At 32.0% G+C, this 20,864-nt stretch overlaps 1 protein-coding gene across 1 annotated transcript; it reads right to left on the minus strand.

The window, feature by feature from the left end:
- Nucleotides 1-5,915: 5,915 nt before the first annotated feature.
- Nucleotides 5,916-16,662, minus strand: LOC117924036 (ubiquitin domain-containing protein 1-like). The gene is made up of 4 exons (XM_034842585.1): nt 16,381-16,662; nt 14,441-14,563; nt 6,369-6,488; nt 5,916-6,284 (listed from the first exon to the last, which is right to left on the minus strand). Exons 1-4 carry the CDS (start codon nt 16,415-16,417, stop codon nt 6,220-6,222), a joined length of 345 nt encoding a protein of 114 aa, XP_034698476.1. The 5' UTR covers nt 16,418-16,662; the 3' UTR covers nt 5,916-6,219.
- Nucleotides 16,663-20,864: the final 4,202 nt, after the last annotated feature.

A 20,864-nucleotide genomic window follows, 5' to 3' on the forward strand; every position in this document is an offset into this window, starting at 1 on the left:
TGCACTTTTAGAATTTCAAAAGATAATGATTATAAAATTTTAAAACATATATCAAATTCTCAATTGTGTATATTGATGATGTTTTAGAGAATACATTTTTGTCACAAAAGATATCTTTTAGAGATGAAATGATGCGATTAAGTGACAAAGTTTTGTTATTTTCTATAACGAGTTTTTTGCACCATAAAATGTAATTATTCAGTGATAATTCAATTTTGTGATAACACTAAATTTTTTATGACGAAATAGAAGATTTGTATATCATAATTTAGTGACGAGCTTATGTCTATGAATCTCATGAAGAAAACTTTTTATCACAGTTTACTAAGAGTGACGATGAATATTTCACATAAAAAAATTGACATTTGTTGTAGTGAATGAAACGTTTACTACATATACAAAATTCTCAATTGTATATATTGATGATGTTTTAATATTCTCTAAACCAGTATATCAACATTTTAAACACTTTCAAACTTTTTATTACATTGTCATAGCTAAATGGCTTAGCGACAAAAATGAAAATGTTTCAAATAAAAGGTTAGATTTTTAGGAAATAAAAACATATCAAGGTAATATTAGACCAATTCAAAGATAAAATTTACAAATAAATCATATGCAATTAAAGTTAAAAATCAACTTCAACATTTTTTAAAATGTCTTAATTGTGTATTTGATTTTTATCTTAATTTAAGAAAAAATAGGTGATATTTGTTTTTCTAACTTATTATTGAAAGTAACTTGTTTTCAAAGTTTAGGTGGTTTGTTTTTAGCTTTTTGTCTAACTTGTTACTTATTCTTAAATATTATTTTCTAAATATAAAAATTCAAAATATTCGACTTCTTTTAAGTGCCAAAAACAACTTATTAGTATCTCATTCTCAGCCTAGTAAAACATAATGTCAACAATAGTCATCCTCATCTTATCCCATCCTTCTTGCTTTGTTCTATTCAACATCATGCCCTTAGTGCCATTGCCACCACAACTGCCCCTCAACATCCCACTTGCCACCACTCTCATTTCACTCACACAATAATGACTTGACCATGATTAATTTTAAAATATTTGATCTTATTTATATAAAATATACATTTTTTAAAGGATGATAAGGATAAATTATTTATTATAATAATTTTATTATTTTAAGATTTGTAGAAATATGTTAAATTACTTTTTGATCAAATAAAAATTATTTTTCTTAATATATTTAGATATAGATTTTTAACATATTAAAAACAAACAACTCAACACTTAATAAAAATAAAATATTAAAAAAATAAATATTTGAATACTTAACACTGTTAAATTAAGTTTTATTTACAATTAAATAAAAAATAACAAATACCAACTTAATCTAACCACTAGTTCAAAGATTTAAGAAAATTCTTTTTTATTAGAAAACAATCGAAATTCTCATAATCCTTAAAACGGATACGAAAAAAAGGATTTTGAAAATCAAAGATTCAAAATGAAAACAAAAGAACCAAGAATGATCAAAATTTTTATAATAAAAGGTATTGTACCAAGCTTCAATATAACCTTGGTAATTGAAAGAGTTTGGAGAAAATTCTTGAGAAAATATTTTTGCTATAAAAACATCTTTGGTTCAAATGTTTTTTAGATATAAAATAAATTATATTACTGTTGATATAATTAAAAATTTTAAAAATAATAAAAATTTTAAAGTGGACGAGATGGGAATGAAAAATTCTTCAACATGTGCTTGTCCTAATATGAATTTTGGAAGAGAATAAAAATGTACTTACATAATCAATGTAGGGATGGATGAATACCATCCACCTCATTTACATTCCTAGTTGTGGGGCTGATGAGGGGTACTTAATATCTAATAGTTTCCTCCACCCATGATGACATTCCAACCCAAATATTAAAATGAATAAATGTTGAATCTCTGGCACACATGTAATCCAATCTTATTTAAGTAAATTTAAAATATGATCAAAATATAAAAATATCATAAAAACAAGGACATGGGTATGATTTAGAAATAATTTTTTGCTTTTAAAAATAAATAAAAAAACTATTTTTAAAATTTTCTAATATATTTACATTATTTTTTACATGTTAGAAAATGGAAACAAGTATTTGTACTTTAATGGAGTTTCTTTGAATAATTTTCTAAACTGAAAAACATAAATTTTATTTATAAATATTGATATTTAAAATTTCAAATAGAAAATGAAGAACTAGTTTTAGAGTGAAAAACCCATGTTACCATTTTTTCAAAGGAAAAAAATAATAATAATAATAATAAAAACTTGAGTTGAAAATTAGGGCTATATTTGTATATACCACTCATGTCAATAAAGCTGTTAAATTGGTGGCAGAAAAAGAAAGAATGATTCAAATGATTTTGAATTTAATTCATTATAAATTCTGTTCACAAAGAATTAGACAAATGAGATGATTCTCAGAATCTCAAGTCAAAGAGACCAACTGTTGGATGAGCTGTACTCTCTGCAAAAGGCATTCACAAAATCAAAAAAAATGTGACAACCAAATCAAATTTACAGCAAAGGGGACTTTCCTCACAGTCTTGGAAGGGGAATTTGGACAATTGGGGGATGGGAGAAAGGTGCCAATTTAATGAATGGCCCACGAGATAGGGTGGGGTTAGAAATGGGCAGAGAACCCAGTGCCCCCTATACTAAAAAACAGTCCTAGCTTCATGTGGGTCACTGCCAATGTCCATGTGGATCGGGGGGGCATCCTAGGCTCCATTCTACATATTTTGGGCATGGGTATAATTGTATTTATTTATATTGGATAAGGGAGTTTGTCTCAGCCTGGTTGTCTGGGGGGTGGGAAAAAAATAGTTCAAAACTTTGATTGGCTATTTATCTTCTAGAGATTGTTGTTCTTAAAATATATATATATATATATATATATATATATATATATATATATATATATAGAGAGAGAGAGAGAGAGAGAGAGAGAGAGAGAGAGAGAGAGAGAGAGAGAGAGAATGTATTTCACAACTAAAATGAAAAAAGTTTTTTTTTTAATATTTTAAAATATTGTTAGTTTTGTATATGCAAAGCTATAAAGCCCTTTTATTAGGATTTATTCATAATTTGTAGTTATGAAATAAAATTTACTTTTCACTTCTTGGAGGGTATTAAGTAAAAGAAAACATATTTTTTAAAAATATTTGTCTCATATTTAATTTATTATAAAAAAAAAATAAAAAAAAATAATCACAAATACTAAAAAACTTATATATTTTCATATTATTTGTCAACTTTCATATATAAAATAAGAAAAATATATGAAATGAATTTTTTTTAAAATAAAAAAATAATTAACTTTAAATCTCTTTATTATTATTATTTTTTGTGTAATCTCCCTTTTTATTTTTTTTTCCTCTTTTATGATCTTTCAAAAATTTTCAGAATCAACCATAGAGAAAAAAATTTGTCATTACTAGAATAAATTTAGACAACAGAAAATAAAGGAAAAAAGTAAGAAGAAATTATAAAGATTTTTTTTCTTTTTGGTTGTTTGTTGAAAATTGAAAGAATAAAATAAAATTCTTAAAATTAGGCCTTAGAAATGTTTTCACATATTTGACTTGTTTTCCATTTCATATGCTGTTCTTAGAAATGCTTAAAGAAAAAAAACAAACACCAAAAGACCCACATAGAAAACAGTGATTTGTTGTTTTGTGCTTGTAATTTAGAAACAAAAAAAAATCAAGCAAGTGCATTGTATATGGAAAATGGATTTAGAGAGCAAGTCAAAACAACATGAACAACAACAGCTGCTTAAATTGTAGCATTAGTGAAAACCCTAGTTGTTTTTATATCATTGTCCACACACATAATGTTGTGAAAACATCATGGGTGGCTCCATAAGAGAGGTTGAGGAAGAAATCAATGAATGTGGATTGAAGATTGGAGAAGAACAAAGGGTAGATTAATGACCCAACAATCAATTGGGTGGTGAACATCTCTGTCAGACAGTTCACAAATACTGCATATGATCTAATGTCTTCATGTGATTGGATCATTTCTGGACTCACATATTGATTATTGGCGGTCCTCATGCACTGCTTTTTGGAGATAACAAGTGTATTCATAAATGTTGGGGCAAAAAGAAAACAAGGGAAGGTGCGGTGGTCTCATCTCATAAGAAAAATGAAATGGAGAATTTTGTGATAGCTGATACTTTTTTTTTTTTTTGGGTCACATTAAAATGTCTCTCTTTTGGTGGGTATGGGAAAATTCATGTGAAATCAAAGTCCTTTACACTCTGGTGAGTAGTTGAACAACTTCTTGGTCATGTATGAGAAGAAAATTTTTGAATTTTGAATTTTTATTTTTCTTTTTTGGTGCTTCATATTCCCTCACTTTATCTTGATGAAAAGAATGAAACAAAGTGTGAAAGTTGGATGAATAAGGGTCAAACCAAAGTCTCAACTGTCAGAAATGTTTAATAATTCACTCTTTTCTAAGCAACATTTGACCAGTGCTTCCGTTGAGAATCCAAAAAAGTTCATTATCACTAAGCTGTCATAATTAAGTAAACCAGTTTGATGTTGACCCAAGAAAAAGTGATTAACTTGGATGACAAAATCTACACACCCAACAGTTTTCAATGCTAATGACTAGGGCACCCTCCCTCTAGATTAAGGGCATTTGATTTGAAGGGCAAGGAAGAAATGGAATAACAAGTGCATAATTGTCTTTCCATAGGACACTATAAAGGGGTACCCCGAATAGGGATGGTGGCCAAATCATTGAATGGCGATGTCCAGACTGAATGAAATATATGGAATGCTGGTGGGTTTGCTGAAGATTCCTACCTTTCCTTGCTCTTCTTTTTGGGGGTGGAGGGCATCATTTTTAAGATTTGGAAAAGCCCTCTCATGTCTAGTTCCTGAGGGACAAGAGTTTAGTTATGTGTTCCAAAAACTTCATTAGCTTTTTTTCTTTTCTTTTTTTTCCTTTTCTTTTGGGGTAATACAATCTTTAATCTTGAGAATACCAACTCTTAGCCTTTTAAATAAAGTGATTAGCAGTCGCATGCAATACACCTTTACGGCGGTCCGCACTCTTTTCCTATTATATAGGTGACTTATGACTAGGGATGGCAAGGCGGCAGTACCAAGGACCTACCTCATATGGCACTTGGGTTCTAAAATTTTATTGCAGTTGCATGATCCAATTATGTATCCCTAAGTCCCAATTTCCCAACTCCCAACCACATCCCACAGCAGGGGTTGAGGAGATGAAGGGAGGTTACATTCCTATTATACCCTGCTTTTCACATTTCTTGATGCAACCTGATGGGTTGTGGTCATGAGTGCAACTTGGGGGAATTGTAATGACAAACAGAGCCCAAAAATGGACAATCTTGGGCTAGGCTTACGAGTAGTTGGACTGGGATTGGGTTTTGAAAGCCACTGGAATTTGTCAGTCAATTTTTGCCATTTTTACATAACAAAATGGCAACAAAGAAAGCCACACCCTCACCAATTGCTCCTCCATAGCAGTTTGATAAGAGGGCACTCTGATCACAGAAAATTACTAGACTTAATAGTTCTTTGATGACTGTGGTGAAGAGAGAGTGAGATGGAGAGACCGGTGAAATCACCAGTAAGAAGAGAAAGGAGTGGTGGTGATTGACATGAAGGACTTAAGAGACCAACATCCAACCCAGTATCTTCAAATTATCTTCATGACAAGAAAAGAAATGAACATAGTACTTAAACTATCTTCATGACAGAAGATAAATGTTGATGTGCAGTGGGTTCACCACAGCATCTAAGAGAAAGTATAGAAAGGCATTTTACACTCCAGGCCACTTCTGTATGGAGAGTTTACTTACTAGGTCAAGTGTATCCTTCTATACTTGAGGGGAAACATGCTTGTTAGATCAACTAGATATATGGTAAAAATGAAAATTGCTCTATTGAGAAATTTGAAACATAAATTTCGGTAACCAAAATGTTTTGTTACATTTTCTTTAGTCCTTCAGGAAAATCCCCAGAAATTACAAAAGTGGCTGCTATTCTCTCTTTTGTTAAGATGCAGTAAACTTTAGCATAAGCCTTCAGAAGTGGATATAAACAAAGATGAGTATCAAGCAGAACTTCAACAGGACTGTATTTCAGAAACCAAACGATAATGTGATTCATCATATACACAATTTACAGTCTTTACTCGACCACTGTACTTTTCTTTTCTCCATTTTCAATTATCGCGAATCAGATTGGTTGGTTCACTCAAAACATACTTGGGTAGTTCATACTTAGCACCTGCAATAAAAGTTTTATAAGCTGGATAAAATTCATGAGCACACAAAGAAAACAAAAATACAGGGTTCAGAATGGATTAGGCACCTCTCTCATCGTAACAGGTTGTCAAGTCAGCGCTTTGAACAATCACACCGGCACTGTCCACAATTGCTTGTGCAAGGGTTAAATCAGCTTCAGTAGCAGCTCGGAGTGCATCCCAAATCTCTGATAAGAATGCCACTCACCCGTCAGTTATTTTCATTTTATCTAACTTATTTCATCTAAACTTGTCTGGTGTTCGGTAGAATTTGTATGCATAATAAGCATCACTAGAATCACCACACATCCCCACCAAGTTCAAGCCCAACTACAACTAATTTTTTTTTTGATAGATAAACACAACATGTAATAACAAGAGGCAAAAAAGCCACAAAACATACAAAGAGTATACAAGGCAACTAATGCCTCGCAACCAAAAAAAGATAAACAAAAACTCACCAACCCTTAACTAGAAGCTAACCATTCCAAAAAGCCTATAAGGGAGAGCGGCCCCTCTCCAATATACAGTTTAGCCCAACCCCATAAATTACAAATAAAAGAATTTTTAAGCTTCTGAATTGCTAACACCCCCCCTCCCCCCCCTGCGCCCCTTAAAAGCTAGTCTATTCCTCTATTTCCAAACCGTCCAAAAAAATGTATAACGGAATGGATTTCCAAATCTTTTTCATTTTTTTCCCCACAAAAGAACCCCTCCAACTAAATAAAACCTCATTTACAATTTCTGGAAAAACCTACTGAACACCAACCAAACCAAGAACAATATCCTACAGCACTCTGGCCACTGTACAATGTATTAGAATATGATTTACTGTTTCCTTTTCGCACCCACATAAAAAATAACAATTAGGAAGCTGTCACCCTCTTTTCTGAAGCCTATCAAGAGTAAGCACCTTCCCCCAAGCGGCTTCTCACGCAAAAAACGCAATTTTGGTTGGAACTCTATCCACCCAAACATTACTTTTTGGGAAAACGGCAGCAATGGGGCTTGCCAACAGGCTGTACACTTTCTTGACACTAAACTGCCCGTTTCTTCCTTCCTTCCAAAAAACCGAGTCTTCCTCCATAGTAATCCTGTGACTCCTCAAATCAAGAAGCAAATTGCCAACCATGTCCAATTCCCAATCATTAAAGTCCCCAAGGAACCTTAAATTCCAGCCACCTTGGCCGAAATTCTGATCCCACATCTCTTCCACTGTGGCATTCTTGTGCACAGCCATAGCATAAAGATGCGGGAATCTTTGGGACAGCACTGTACACCCACACCAACTACAACTAATATGATGGTACTATAAAACAAAAATCAAATCACACAAAGGGTGCTAGACAATACTAACGATACATTTTTTTTTTCTGGACTAACAGGGAAAGAACATTGCCATGTAATATTAAGATTTCATCAAGTTATGAATTTCTGCTAGGAGTCCACTAAAGCTAAGTGAACAGAAAACAAGAAATATTCCACCAATGAGTTCCCTCTGACACTCCATGAGATAATACTATGGTATAAGTGGGTGCACCAGTGAACCTTTTATATATTTTGAGAGATCTATAATAAAAATGTGCCCTCACTATTCAATAACATACGTTTAAATCAATTTAATAAAAGGCACAGTTATATAGTGAAAACCCACATGATAATAAATGAATCTCTAACATGATAACCTCACAAGACTCCAAGTTTTAGAAGACTGTATTTAAAACACATCACCAGAATGACAAAACAAACTTCTGCGGACCCTAGAACATAACACAACAAAAGCACCACTATAATGACTTTGAAGAACCAAACTTCCAGGAAAATACTGGACCTTATATGTTAGCCACAAGATACGTGGGTACAAAATCATAAAATTATTAAGGGACTTATTAATTGAAGTAACAAAATATTTTAAATGCCTATCAAAAAACATCATGGTGACATGGTAGTTTGGGGTATTCCCACAAGATATGCCAAAGAAATGTGAAATTCATGGAAAACTACACATCATGTGTGCAAACAAGTAAAATTTAGCAGGATGTGTACCAAAGGTACAAACAGTTTAACATATGAAGAGGGAGAATTTGTAATTGAATTCCAACAAGGAGATAACTTTTGAAACATTGCAGACATATAGTTCAAGGACAATAGTGGATAACATATCCAGGCAATAAGGCAGCATAGTGGCACAATTTCTAATCAGACCACATACCAATGCAACTAGTAACTAATGCACCCTAATAAATAAATGTCCTACCAAGCAATAAATGAAGGCAACAAAGCAATCTAAGATCTTGCTAGAAAACAAGTGAGTTGAGCTTAAAATTTAAGAGCATGTCGCACCAAATATCAAAACAAAGTAACATTGAAGTAAATGTGATGGCATTTTATGTTGGAACTTACAACAAGAGTGCATATTGACAGGGTAAGTGATATTTGAATCCAACAGGGTCATGAATTTTAAAACTAACACAGATCATAAGGTAGTGTAGTAATCCAAACCTACGAAGACAAGATTATAATCTAAGGCCCTAGAAAACCATGTTACTGGGGGAAAACATCAATTAAGGCAACATCACATTGTAAAGTCCTATCATAACATATACCAGAGTGATATGACAATTTTAAGAACTTTCTAAAAATTAATTCCTGATAGCATGACAATTTATAAGGTGATTATACCATGTATAATACGAAATGGAATTCAAAACAAGGTCATATGAAAACCATTTCTGAAGAAAAGGAAGTTCCGAGTTTGCACAAGATAGTAAACCAAGAGAGACAGATGTAACAAGGATCCAAGTGAATGAAATTTAACATTCACACTTGATTGTAAACCACAGGGTACACTTTGAGAAAACGTTCAACAAACAATAAATTTTGATATCAACGCAAGCAACAATGTAACTTAAGGATGGAGGACTCTGCTCCAAGTGAATGAAATTCAATGTTCATTACCACAGGGTAAACTTTGAGAAAAAAGTTTAATGAACAATATATTTTGAGATCAAAGTGACAATATAACTTAAGGATGGAGGACCCTGTATTGCAGTGAGATTTTTGTTTAAGGTCCTAAAGATCATATTTTGAGTGATATTTTTCCTCTCTATCCATTATTTTTTTATGAAAAATTTGAAAGAAACAACTCCCACGAGCCTTCCTGGAACGAAGGGGGAATGCTATAGTTTAATGGATTTAATTAAGGATGCAAGCCTTACCTGTTGATGTGAAGGGATGCCTAAATAAATAATGTATCTCTTCATTTCCAAATTCAAAGGGAGATATAACCATCAGCTAGTAGAAAACAAATGGTTAGACACTTTAGTTCACCAGACAAGACTTATTATTGAGAAACGTATTCTCGCAGCTTGAAAAGCAGAATGTACATAACTGTACTAGTTGCATTGCTTAGTGTGTGACTCATGTATCCTCCAAGGAGACATTAACTTTCTAGCCCACTTTCCTCCCCAGTTTGTCTTTGACTTTGCATCCATATAGCCACATTTTATGTGTGTGTTTTTTATCTACTTTATAAGAAACTTGTTTATTAAACAAGCAGAGTTCAAGAACTCAAATTTTGAACACAATAAACCACTAGTCTGATCCAGCATTGACATAAATGTGAGAGAGGCATGCTAGCACAACAAAATTACTGCAGGAATAATGACTTTGAGCCAAGTGCAAGCAAAAACCATAGTATAGCCAAACCAGATATTGAAGCCGTCAGGGATTGAATGAATCTAGGAACTTGGCATCATAACTGTCATATCGGTCATCTACTATTCCTTAATACCTGCTTGTGGTGTTGCAAAATTGGTGCAGAGTCCTATTTCATCCTATATAAAAAAAATGAAGCATGGTACTTTTGTTTTATAAGTAACAAGATAACTATATCATAAGCATTATTTGAAGGGGCACCAAAATACACGGGCCATATAAAAAGGAAGCCAAGAAAACATAACGAAAAAGAAAGGACAACAGAAAACAACTGCTCCTTCAAGAAGATCTTAACCAGTCTATAAAATCTAACCAGGTTAGGAAGTCTCCATCTATGTACATCCTATCCCACAACAAAATATTACTAAGAAAAGAGAATTTTATTGCATGATTAGACGCTTTGCTCTGCTTTCAAAAGATCTCTGGTGCCTCTCCTTCCATAATTTCCAAAATATAAATGACAAGATAACCCTCCAAATTTTCTTCCATTTTTTATTTACAAGGGAACCATGCCACCCTAATAGTCTCTGTTACTGAACATGGCATCACCCAAGCAACTCCAATCAAGGAGAAAATCAAATTCCATAAGCCTCGAGCTCAGGCACGATGTAGAAGAATATATCTACCAACTCTTCCTCTTCCGTACAAAGAAAATATTGATTCACTAGAAACCATCCTTTTCTTTGCAGTTGGTCCAAAATCAAAACCTTTCCCCAAGAAGCTTCCCATGCAAAGAAACCTTCGGTTGAGACCATCAGATTTCAAACAACTTTCATAGGGAAAGCAATTACTCTCTCCTACCCAAAAAAAGAGTAAAAGAAATTTTGCCTTCTTAGCACCCATCCTTTCCAACCTATCACCTTCATTCCTTCTCATTGCCTTTCCTTACAGCCTTAAGAGAAACTCCTTAATCCTTTCCAACTCCCAATCATTCAAATTCCTTGAAAAAAGAGGATTTCAAAGCCCTCCCTTGCCCTGTTGGTCCCAAATATTTGTCACCCAAGCATCCTTTGTCAAGGATATGGAATATAAAGAGCGGAAAGACTCCCATAGAATTGATTCACCACATTGAACATCTTTCCAAAATTTCACACCCTTCTACCATTGCCCACACTAAAAGAAGTCCTTTTATTAATGATGTTCCAACCTCTCCTGATGGCCTTGCACAACCTAGCCCCAAAAGCATTCCTACTTTTCCTAGAACACTAACCCCCCTCCTCCTTCCTAAGCTTCCTAATGATAATCCTTTTCCAAAGAGGCTCATTCTCCAAGGCAAACCTCCATAACCACTTTCCCAGAAGCAACTTATTGAAGGTCTTCGTTACATTTCTTCCTATAATCGATTTCCCATCTTACTAGGTAGATCTTTTCTCCAAAGAACCCTCACCTCACAAGAAGTCCCTTTGAATCTTCTCATGCCTTTAGATTACCCTCTTAAGCAAGAAAAAAAGAGACATTTGATAAATGGGAAGGCTTGACATGATGCTTTTGATGAGAGTAAGCCTCCCACCTTTAGAGAGGTATCCTCTTTTCTACATATCCAACCTTTTTTTTTTTTTTTTTTTTTTTAATAAGTTTCCACATATCCAACCTCTTGTGGACTCTCTTCTCCACTGAATGCCAATAAGTCATCAATTTATAGGAAGCTCCTAAAGGAAAGCCTAAATACACAACAACTCAACCTTGATATGGCTTCACACCACTAAGATATCCTATTTGATCTTGGGTCACTTCACAAATCACGAGAGTGTTATCTACAAATAAAAGATAAGACACCTCCTCACCTTTGCCTCCCCTACCACTCAACTTAAAACCCAAAATGTAACCTCCCTGCTTCGCCCTCTTCTGCTAAACAACCAAGCCCCTCCATGGCTAAAACAAAAAGATAAGGGGAAAGAGGATCCTTTAGCCTTAAACCTTTAAAACTTTGAAAGAAAACAGTTGAAGTTCCATTCACCAACACCAAAAACTCTCAGTAGAAATACATCATTTGATTTCATAAATCCACTTCCGCAATGTAAATTTCAACTAAATTCTACAAAATTTTTGCAAATCTTGAGCCGAAATTTTGCGTATTGATTGTTGGCAATACAAAAAACAACATGGAATATCTAATGGATGGAATATCATCAATTATCAACAAAGAAATCATGAAAATCACTAATACATTGGCATGTAATTTGAACTAGCTATTGTGAGCGAATACCATTGATTTCTTGGTTTTTTTTAAAGAGTTGTTAGTAATTCTCTTCTTATTTTTATTTCAACCTTTTATTTTTAATTTATATTATCATTTTATTTCATATTATCTTTTTATTTTAATATTCTTCATATTTGTCATTTTAAGTTTTTATTTTAAAAAATTATCAAGCACTTTTTGGTTTTTTATTTTATTTTATTTTTTATCATATTTATCAATTTTTTTTTAAGTTAAAATGAGAAAGTTATTGGCAAGCAACTAAAACATAAAAAATAATCAAAAATTTATTTGATAAAATAAATTATAAATACAGCTTTCAATAATTTCAATAATTTAAATAGACTAATAATAAAAATTGCCAAACAAATTTTTTAAAGAGACTTTTAAAATGAACTTTCAAATAATATATTTTATATAAAATTTTATTTAAAAATTTTAAATGATTTAATTTTTATTCAAAATATAACACAAATGTTTTAATAAAATTAATAATTTCAATAGCGGGATTTTATTTTTTTTTCAAATATATGAATATAAATGGATTAAGAGAATTTAAGACAATTTATTAAAAATTTAGGTAAATATAAATTAATTAACAAGAACTTGAGTAATTTTAATTAACTTCCAGTTATTTACTCTCAAGATATTATACATATTTTTAATTATTAATCACAATAATTTTAAGTTATTTTTTTAAATATACACATTTTTTGGGTAAAAATCTAAACTACTTCATAAATCTAATGTTTACTAAATTTTGAAATATAATATGTTTTCAAATAATGCAATTCAATGAAACAAAATTTGTATGTCCACATAATATTCATTATTCACTTTTTAAACTCAAATATGTTATTAGTGCATATTATATTCTTGACCACTAATATTAATTTAATCATATATATATATATATATATATATATATATATATATATATATATATATATATATTATTTTATTTAAAAACTTTTTACCTTCACATCAGTACTGAGTATACATAGTCCAAATTCATATTTCTTATTAAAACATTATTACTCAACTTCACAAATTTAATCATACATATATGATATATTGTTTTCCTAAAAAGAACAATTTTATTGTGTATTGTTGCTTTTTTTATTATTTCTTAGATTTTTTTTTCCAACATCTCCATTAGTTTTGATCAATTTTCATCCCATTGAATTTTTTTAATTTTTTTTTTAGAATTTCCATTTGATAGTTCTGTAAAATCCAACTATTGATATTCCATGAATCTCTGATATTTTATTTCATGCTTAAACATGTTCAATACTATATTATTAATTCATGGCATGAATGACACGAATTAATTAAATGGCATGAATGACAAAATCAAACTAGAAAGTCCCATAAATCCAATCATGAACCATGGCATTTCCTCCCCTTTTAGTCATTCCTTTTGGTTCACTTGATTTACTAATCTTTCCCCTTATCTCCTCTTGCCATATAACAGTAACAAATCAATGCTTTCAGTATCATTGTAAGTCTATGGCAAATTCTCACTATAAAAACTTAAATGATCCTAGCAATACTGCAACAGAACCAAATGTGATACTTGAAAAGTAGCAGAATTGCTAACTCTGTTCCTTTCTTTCCCTTATTTTTTGCATTTTTTCCTCTATCCTTTTGCATTCCCTCGTTGACCCTAACATTGCTTCTGTTATACATCTTTGTAACTCTTTTCTACACATCCATTGTGTCCTCCATCCCACTTTTTACCAACTCTACTTTTTCGAAACTTGATAACAAGCCTATATTCCATTTAAAGCAGTTAATGCTCACAAGCATGAGAAAATAGATCTCACAGTCATATGGCATGGGAAGAGTACACATATAGAATCTTAAAAACTTTTAGAGTACAGTTTCTTGTTTTAAAAAATGGGAAAACAATAACAAGATTTTAATCCAATGGACAAGCAAATGAAATAATTTAAATGCAGTCCCAGCACAAGGATCAAGGATTTTACCTCCATCTAACTGCACAAAATAAAAAAGCAAGTGAAAAGATGTGTCTCTCACATGCATAATACCAAATCAATAGACCGTCTTTCTTTTCTTTTCTATTTTCATTTTTTGTCCCTATTATCTATAATCTTGCCCATTTTTCTGTCACAAAACCTTACTAAAATCAATATTAACTGTTTTATGGCATAAAGAGTGATTAATAGCAAGGAAGGTTGCTACAGGTCCACAAGGAAAGAATACCTTTCTGTCCACCATAATGGGGAGCAGTGTCCCAGAACTCATCACGCATCTGCTTCAGTTGTGTCCTTGTTAATGGTTGAGAATGCTTCCAAGGCTTTGGCCTTCGTATTTTCTTAGAACTTTCTGTGGGCACATATACAGCCAAATGATTCCATTAGGGTTGATTTCAGCCAGGATTTGAGCTGTTTATCTCACAAGTTATAAGCCCCAAGAACAAATCAAATATTGAACAAATGCAGATAGATTCTAAGATATCTCACCGGAACACCATACCTATAAAAAAAAAAATATCTCACCAGAACACTATAATAAATAAAATGGGGAGAAACAGCTGCACACACAAGCAACCCTCTCCTGCAATCATTCTCCTCTTCGACTCTTTCATCATCTTTTCTTTCTTCATCATTCAAGTTTTAATTTCTAGTATTAAATTCTCATATATTAATTAAACCACCACAATGTAGATAGAGTGAGGACAATAAAAGGAAGGGGAAGGATAGTTTGGTTCATAGATATGCATTGGTGGTTTTATCGGAAAGTGTCATTGTTAGTTTCTTAAATTCACTTCATTCTTGTCATATCAGCATCTATAATTTTTCCATATACTTTATGACATGATGAATAATTCCTGAGGGTTATGGATTACATCTTCCAATTATGTAAACCAAAATACAATCTGGCGAATTGGAAGATCACTCAAAAATTGGATCAGCTTGTTGTGTTCTTATATACAAGTTTTATAAGCAAGAATAAGGGTGTTTTTATTGTTAAACTATCAATTACCCCAAAAACTTAAGTTTTTACCTCATGGGTCAAAATGTATATCAAGCTAAAGATTTAACACCTGCCATATGAGTGGCCTCCCCCATGGGTTTCACAAATGAGGGAATAAACACATGGGAAGGTTTGAACTCAATATCTTCAGAAATCAAAGCTCAAATACCATGTTAAATCACAACTAGCTCCAAATTTGTGTACCATGCATACAAATGCATACATAAATCCATCATTGAGAATGGTGCCACAGTAGAAAATGGCAGCATTTCAAGAAATACCTAAACTGATCTAATTAGATCAGTTGGGGTGATAGATCCAATTTCCTCCATCAGCCTCATTTCACTCGACAGACCTGAAACTTCAAATACTAAGAAAAGATTAATGGAACCATTCGATTTCCATCAGATGTGTGGGCGTAAATTAAAGGGGTCTGCAACACTAATACAATAAAAAATCTAGAATTAAAAACTTGGTACTGCTACTGAAGCCAAATGATCCGAGATGAATAGATATGATGGAAAGACAACAAGTGCAGGTTAATTCTTCTCCTTTTTTTCCCTTTCTGTAACTCGTTTTTTTTTATTTTTTTGTCAAAATAAACATTTACAATCATAGATGAATTAAATGTCATGAATGACACGCTATTAGGCCGCATTCCACCCAAAATTGACTACCAAAATCTTGAGTTTGAATTCAAAAGTATCAAACGACATGAACAGGCAGAGAACAGAATAAACCAAATGCCAGTAAAAGAAAGAAAAGCAAATGTTCAAACAAAATTAAAATCCATTATTGAGCATTTTGTTCCTCCCTCTCAATTTTCTCATGAAACAAACAGAGCTTTAGCTTGTCCCTCTGTCTGATTCAAACCAAAAGAAGAGAACAAACACTTTGAAATGGCTCCTTCTCTCAACCATTTCCAACTACTTTTCCACCATTCTTTCCAATAACCAATCAGAACCTTAATTTCCACGAAATAGTCCACACCCAGGTCATATTTTCATTTTAGTCACAAAACCCGAATAAGAAATCAATACTTAATTACAACATATGCCATAGTCTTGAAATTCTGATATTTCATAAACCCTAAAATCAACCCACAACAATCATCAACAAAGTCACAGCAGTAAAACCACAGCATTGTCCAAAGAAAGAATCTGTACCGTCTCCTTTTGCGCGCGACGATCCAGTACACCCCATCGTTTCAGGCCTCGACAATCAGAACAATCGGAAGAAAGAACCGAAGAGTCAAAATTCCGAAGAAAGAGGACCCCCTTGGGAATTATGTTGCGGCAACAACTCCGGTGAACTTTCCAGAAATCAGAGAGAAAACAAAGAGACTTTTTTCGACCAGGAAGACCCCTAAATAGTTCGAGATTAGACTCGGAGTCTGCTTCCAGTCTCCATCAACTCCTCATGTGGAGCTCTCGACTGAGGTCTACACTGCTCCCGTGACAGACATCGTCATGGAAATTTATGAGATCCGCTTCCTTCGGCGACACGTGGACCGTTGTAATCTCACCTACCCCACGCACCAACTTGTATCGAGGGGCCAACAAGATCAGTTAATTTCAAATGGAAATAAATTAATATTAATACTATAACGATTCCCCGAATTAGGTTTAAGTTAATTTTTTCAAAGTTCAAATCATTCGAATTCAAACTCAACCTAATTTACTATTTTTATAATATTTATTTTTTATATTTTTAATAAAAATATATAAATCATAATTATATGGTATACTTTTTATTTATTTTTTAAATATTTATATTTTTTATTATTTTTTAATTTGGAATAAATAAAATTGAGTTCATCGTCCAACCAATCCACCGTCAATATGAATGAGTCATGAAAGAAAAAGAAATGTTAAAGAGGAAATAGATTTATAAAAGAGATGGATGTGGAAGCTGCAACTTATCGAAAGGATTCCCGAATATATAAAAAATAATATTAAGGTACTTGTGATTCATGTCAATTGTATATAAAAGCATGATGGATCATTTGAAACACGTTGAGGGCCACTGGTAGTGATAGTACGTGCCCTCTCTTCTCCAATCATTTAATATGACATTTTTTGGAAAATCCACTAGTGCTTTCACATTGTGAAGTTTGGCAAGCTTCCATTTTTTGAATATCCTTGGTGCTTCATTGGCATCATGGTGTAAATAAATAATTAAAATATTAAATATTAATTTTATACATTTTTAAAAAATTACATAAATAAACCAATATATTATTTTTATATACTACTTCAAATTCATTATACTTATTTTAAATACTAGACATAAATATTAAATAATTTAAAAGTATATGAATTTTTAACCAATTTTAATTATATATATTTTTATTTTTTTATATTATAATTAGATATGAAAAAAATAATTTTTCTTAACTGCCTTTTTCTTTTCTTAATAGTTTCGAAAACCAAAATAACCTAAGGAATGTTGGATTGTTATTACTAAGAATTAGGGACCTTCTTTGTGTATATTATAACTTTATTGTAATAGTAAAGGTAATTATATTATTTTTCTACTATGCAATAAAAAAACTCACTTCTACAATAATGATAGTAATGATAAGGTCTGAGATTAATTTCACTGAATAGATGAAGAAACACTGATGGAGGACTTGGCGGTCCAATTGTAGTGGGGTTGACCCACCAAAAGGATTTGGCAGTAGATGGGGAAAGGCAGCTTGAATAGATTGACCCATTAAACCTTTGGATCATGGGCCCATTAAATTGTGCCAGGGGGGTGTCAATGTGTGGTCAATGGGTCCGAAGTCCAGCTTGAACACACCCTAAACCTTGAGATCATGGGCCACAGTCTAGTCCGATCCCTCTGGGGCTGGGCTTTGGCTGGTTTTTTAGTCAGTCTTATCAGCCCCCCACCACACAATACTATGCATGAGAAAATATTTGAACTTTACCAAAAAAATTGAAAATGTGACATATCTAACCATCAACCTAATCTTATATTATTTTTATTTGTAGGTATGATTATATTTGTTAAATATCTAAGCTTAGGGTTGGGTTTGTGCTTTTAGTTAAATTTTCAACCCAATTCGAAGGTTCATATGAGGCTTTAAGGTTGGTCAGGGGCAACATAAACTCGATATAAAATTATTACCATGTCGACGTTTCCACCATCATTAGAGGATTAACCATAATTCTAATTGTTAAATATGGTTAACCCAAGGTCTACAATAACCTATATGCATAGGTCATTAAGACCCTCTTAGAATATGCATGTACTTTAGCCTATACATTGGAATCTCCTCTTGATCTTCTTCTAAAATTAGTCACTAACTTCATCATCAAAGAGGGTGCACCAAGATCATCCTTTGTTATAGGAAAACATTGTTCCAACCATCCCCTATTAGAAGCAATTGCAATGGTAACAATGGTAATAGGGTCATCGAGGGACCATTTTGAAAATTGAATTTTGATGTGAAATATTTTATTTATTTCAAAGGTCATTATATGTATAATTATCGGGGAAAATGCATAAATAATAACTTGTCTTGAACATAGAACGATAACAATAGAATATAATAAATATTTTTCCTTTTTTGTGCAATTAAATAGGTATTTGATAATTTGGAAACATGTGGCAAATTAGTTAGATATAATAAATAAGCAAAATAGAAAAATCAATACAACGAATTTTTGCATAGAAAGCCCTTTAATGCGGAGGGAGAAAAACACATAAAGATAAAAAAAATTTCCACTATGAAAATATTGGGTGCACTAATTCTTCACTAAAAAAATAGTAGAGTTTTATGACTATCAATTTGAGAAAGAACTGCTATTGAATTATGTGCACACAAAACCAAATAATTCACGCTCTCTTTCTTTTCTTTTCTTTCTCTTCTTAGTTTTGCCATGGTGCCTATGTAGTAACCCTTGTATCGTCTTTTATCTAAGTCCCACTTTCACATGGAAGTGACAAATACTCCTCGATTACTAAGAGTTCATATGAGAATATAATTGTCCTATTGAATCTAAATGTTTATTCATGAATCTCATTATAGGAATCAATTAATGATAAACTAAATTTTAGTTTACTAAAATACATTAGGATCACAAAACTTGGAAAGAGATTTAAAGTGCCTCTAACAATTTTTTTACTCGAAGTGTGTTTTTAATAGAACTGGTTTTAGGAGAATCATCTATCAAATATTTCTTCATAAAATATTATAAGTTTTCAAGTTTTTGAAGTATTTTCTAAATTTTGGCATACACTTTTTTTTTTTTCAAAAACATTTTTTAGGTTAAAAGTTGTTAACCCAAGGGTTCTCCTAATTGCGTTTTGATGATAACAAATCATTGTTAACTTGCTAATTGGTTTGAATTATAAAGAATTTTTTGTATTAATTTTGAAATTCATCAAATGACCCAATGGATGCACGATCAAGACAATTGAAAGATTTTTAATCATAGAAAACATATGTAAGATGAATGTATGGGTGCACTTAGAATTTTTTTTTATCTTTTCATGCATCTTTAAAAATTCGGTTTATGCATTAAAATAACATTTCTATCTAAACCTAAGTTTTATCGAATGAACCTTAGGCAAATCGCTTCAAAATTGACATATTAATTTACCTAAAGACTTTATCTGAGTGTTTAAAGCAAAAAGACAAAAAAATATAGGTTTTCGAACCAAAAATGGTGAACTAATCAAGACACTAGTGAACCGGCTCAACTGGTTAAGGCATTAGTCAAGGTCCGGTCGAGAAATGCAAAAATATTCTCTCTCTTCTAGTAGTCTTTATTTCCTAGTCGATGTTCGATTGATGACCAGTTGAGGATCGGTCGAAACCTAACACTCACTTGCCATGCATATAATGCCCAACAGTTAGTGAACCAATTAACCCCAAGCTCAACTGGTCGAGGCTGTATTTTTTGCATTTTTACTTGCGATGCTAGAAACTTTTAAATTGAGAGTTATACTTCATTTATGAGGAAGATAACATCTGCATATATTTGTTTACCTACTTGTTTTTGCCTTAAAAACTCTCATTCTTTTCTTGGTGCATTAAATTTCCATTTGCATATTCTTTAGTGCACCATTGTGATTCTTTCTAACATTTAAATTGTATTTAAGTCCTTGTTGAGTTAGGTTGAGAGTTTCAAATTTGTTATTTGAGTGTTAAAACCTTCAAGTGAGTAGAGATTTGAAGAGAATTATGTAAGAGTTCATCGGAATCGGAATCAAAGTGTAAAGGTGATTAGAAGCTTAGTTGAAGCTTCAAATATAGTGGAACCCTCGCTCGATTAGAAGCTTGAAGATAGTGGACGTAGGTAAGGAAGTGTCGAACCACTATAAAACTCACGTTTGCTTTCTCTAACTTTATCTTTTTATATTTGTGATTTTTGTGCTTAAATTTACTATGTTTGAAAAAAAAATATTTAACCCCAATTCAATCCTCGTTTGGGGTGTTTTTCTTTAATAAGATTAACCTTTATTTTTTCAAAAGTGTTTTTTAAAATCACTAATCAAATGAGCTCTTAGAATGTGTTTGGTAATGTTTATGCTCAATGTGTATGTAGTAAGAGTGTTTTTTTTTAAAGTATTTTTAGAAGAATCACCTATAGACAATATATTACAAATGATTTTTTACGCTATAAGTAATTTTTTTAGA

The sequence above is a fragment of the Vitis riparia genome, chromosome 10 (assembly GCF_004353265.1).
Source record: "Vitis riparia cultivar Riparia Gloire de Montpellier isolate 1030 chromosome 10, EGFV_Vit.rip_1.0, whole genome shotgun sequence".
In the NCBI taxonomy this organism is placed as follows: domain Eukaryota; kingdom Viridiplantae; phylum Streptophyta; class Magnoliopsida; order Vitales; family Vitaceae; genus Vitis; species Vitis riparia.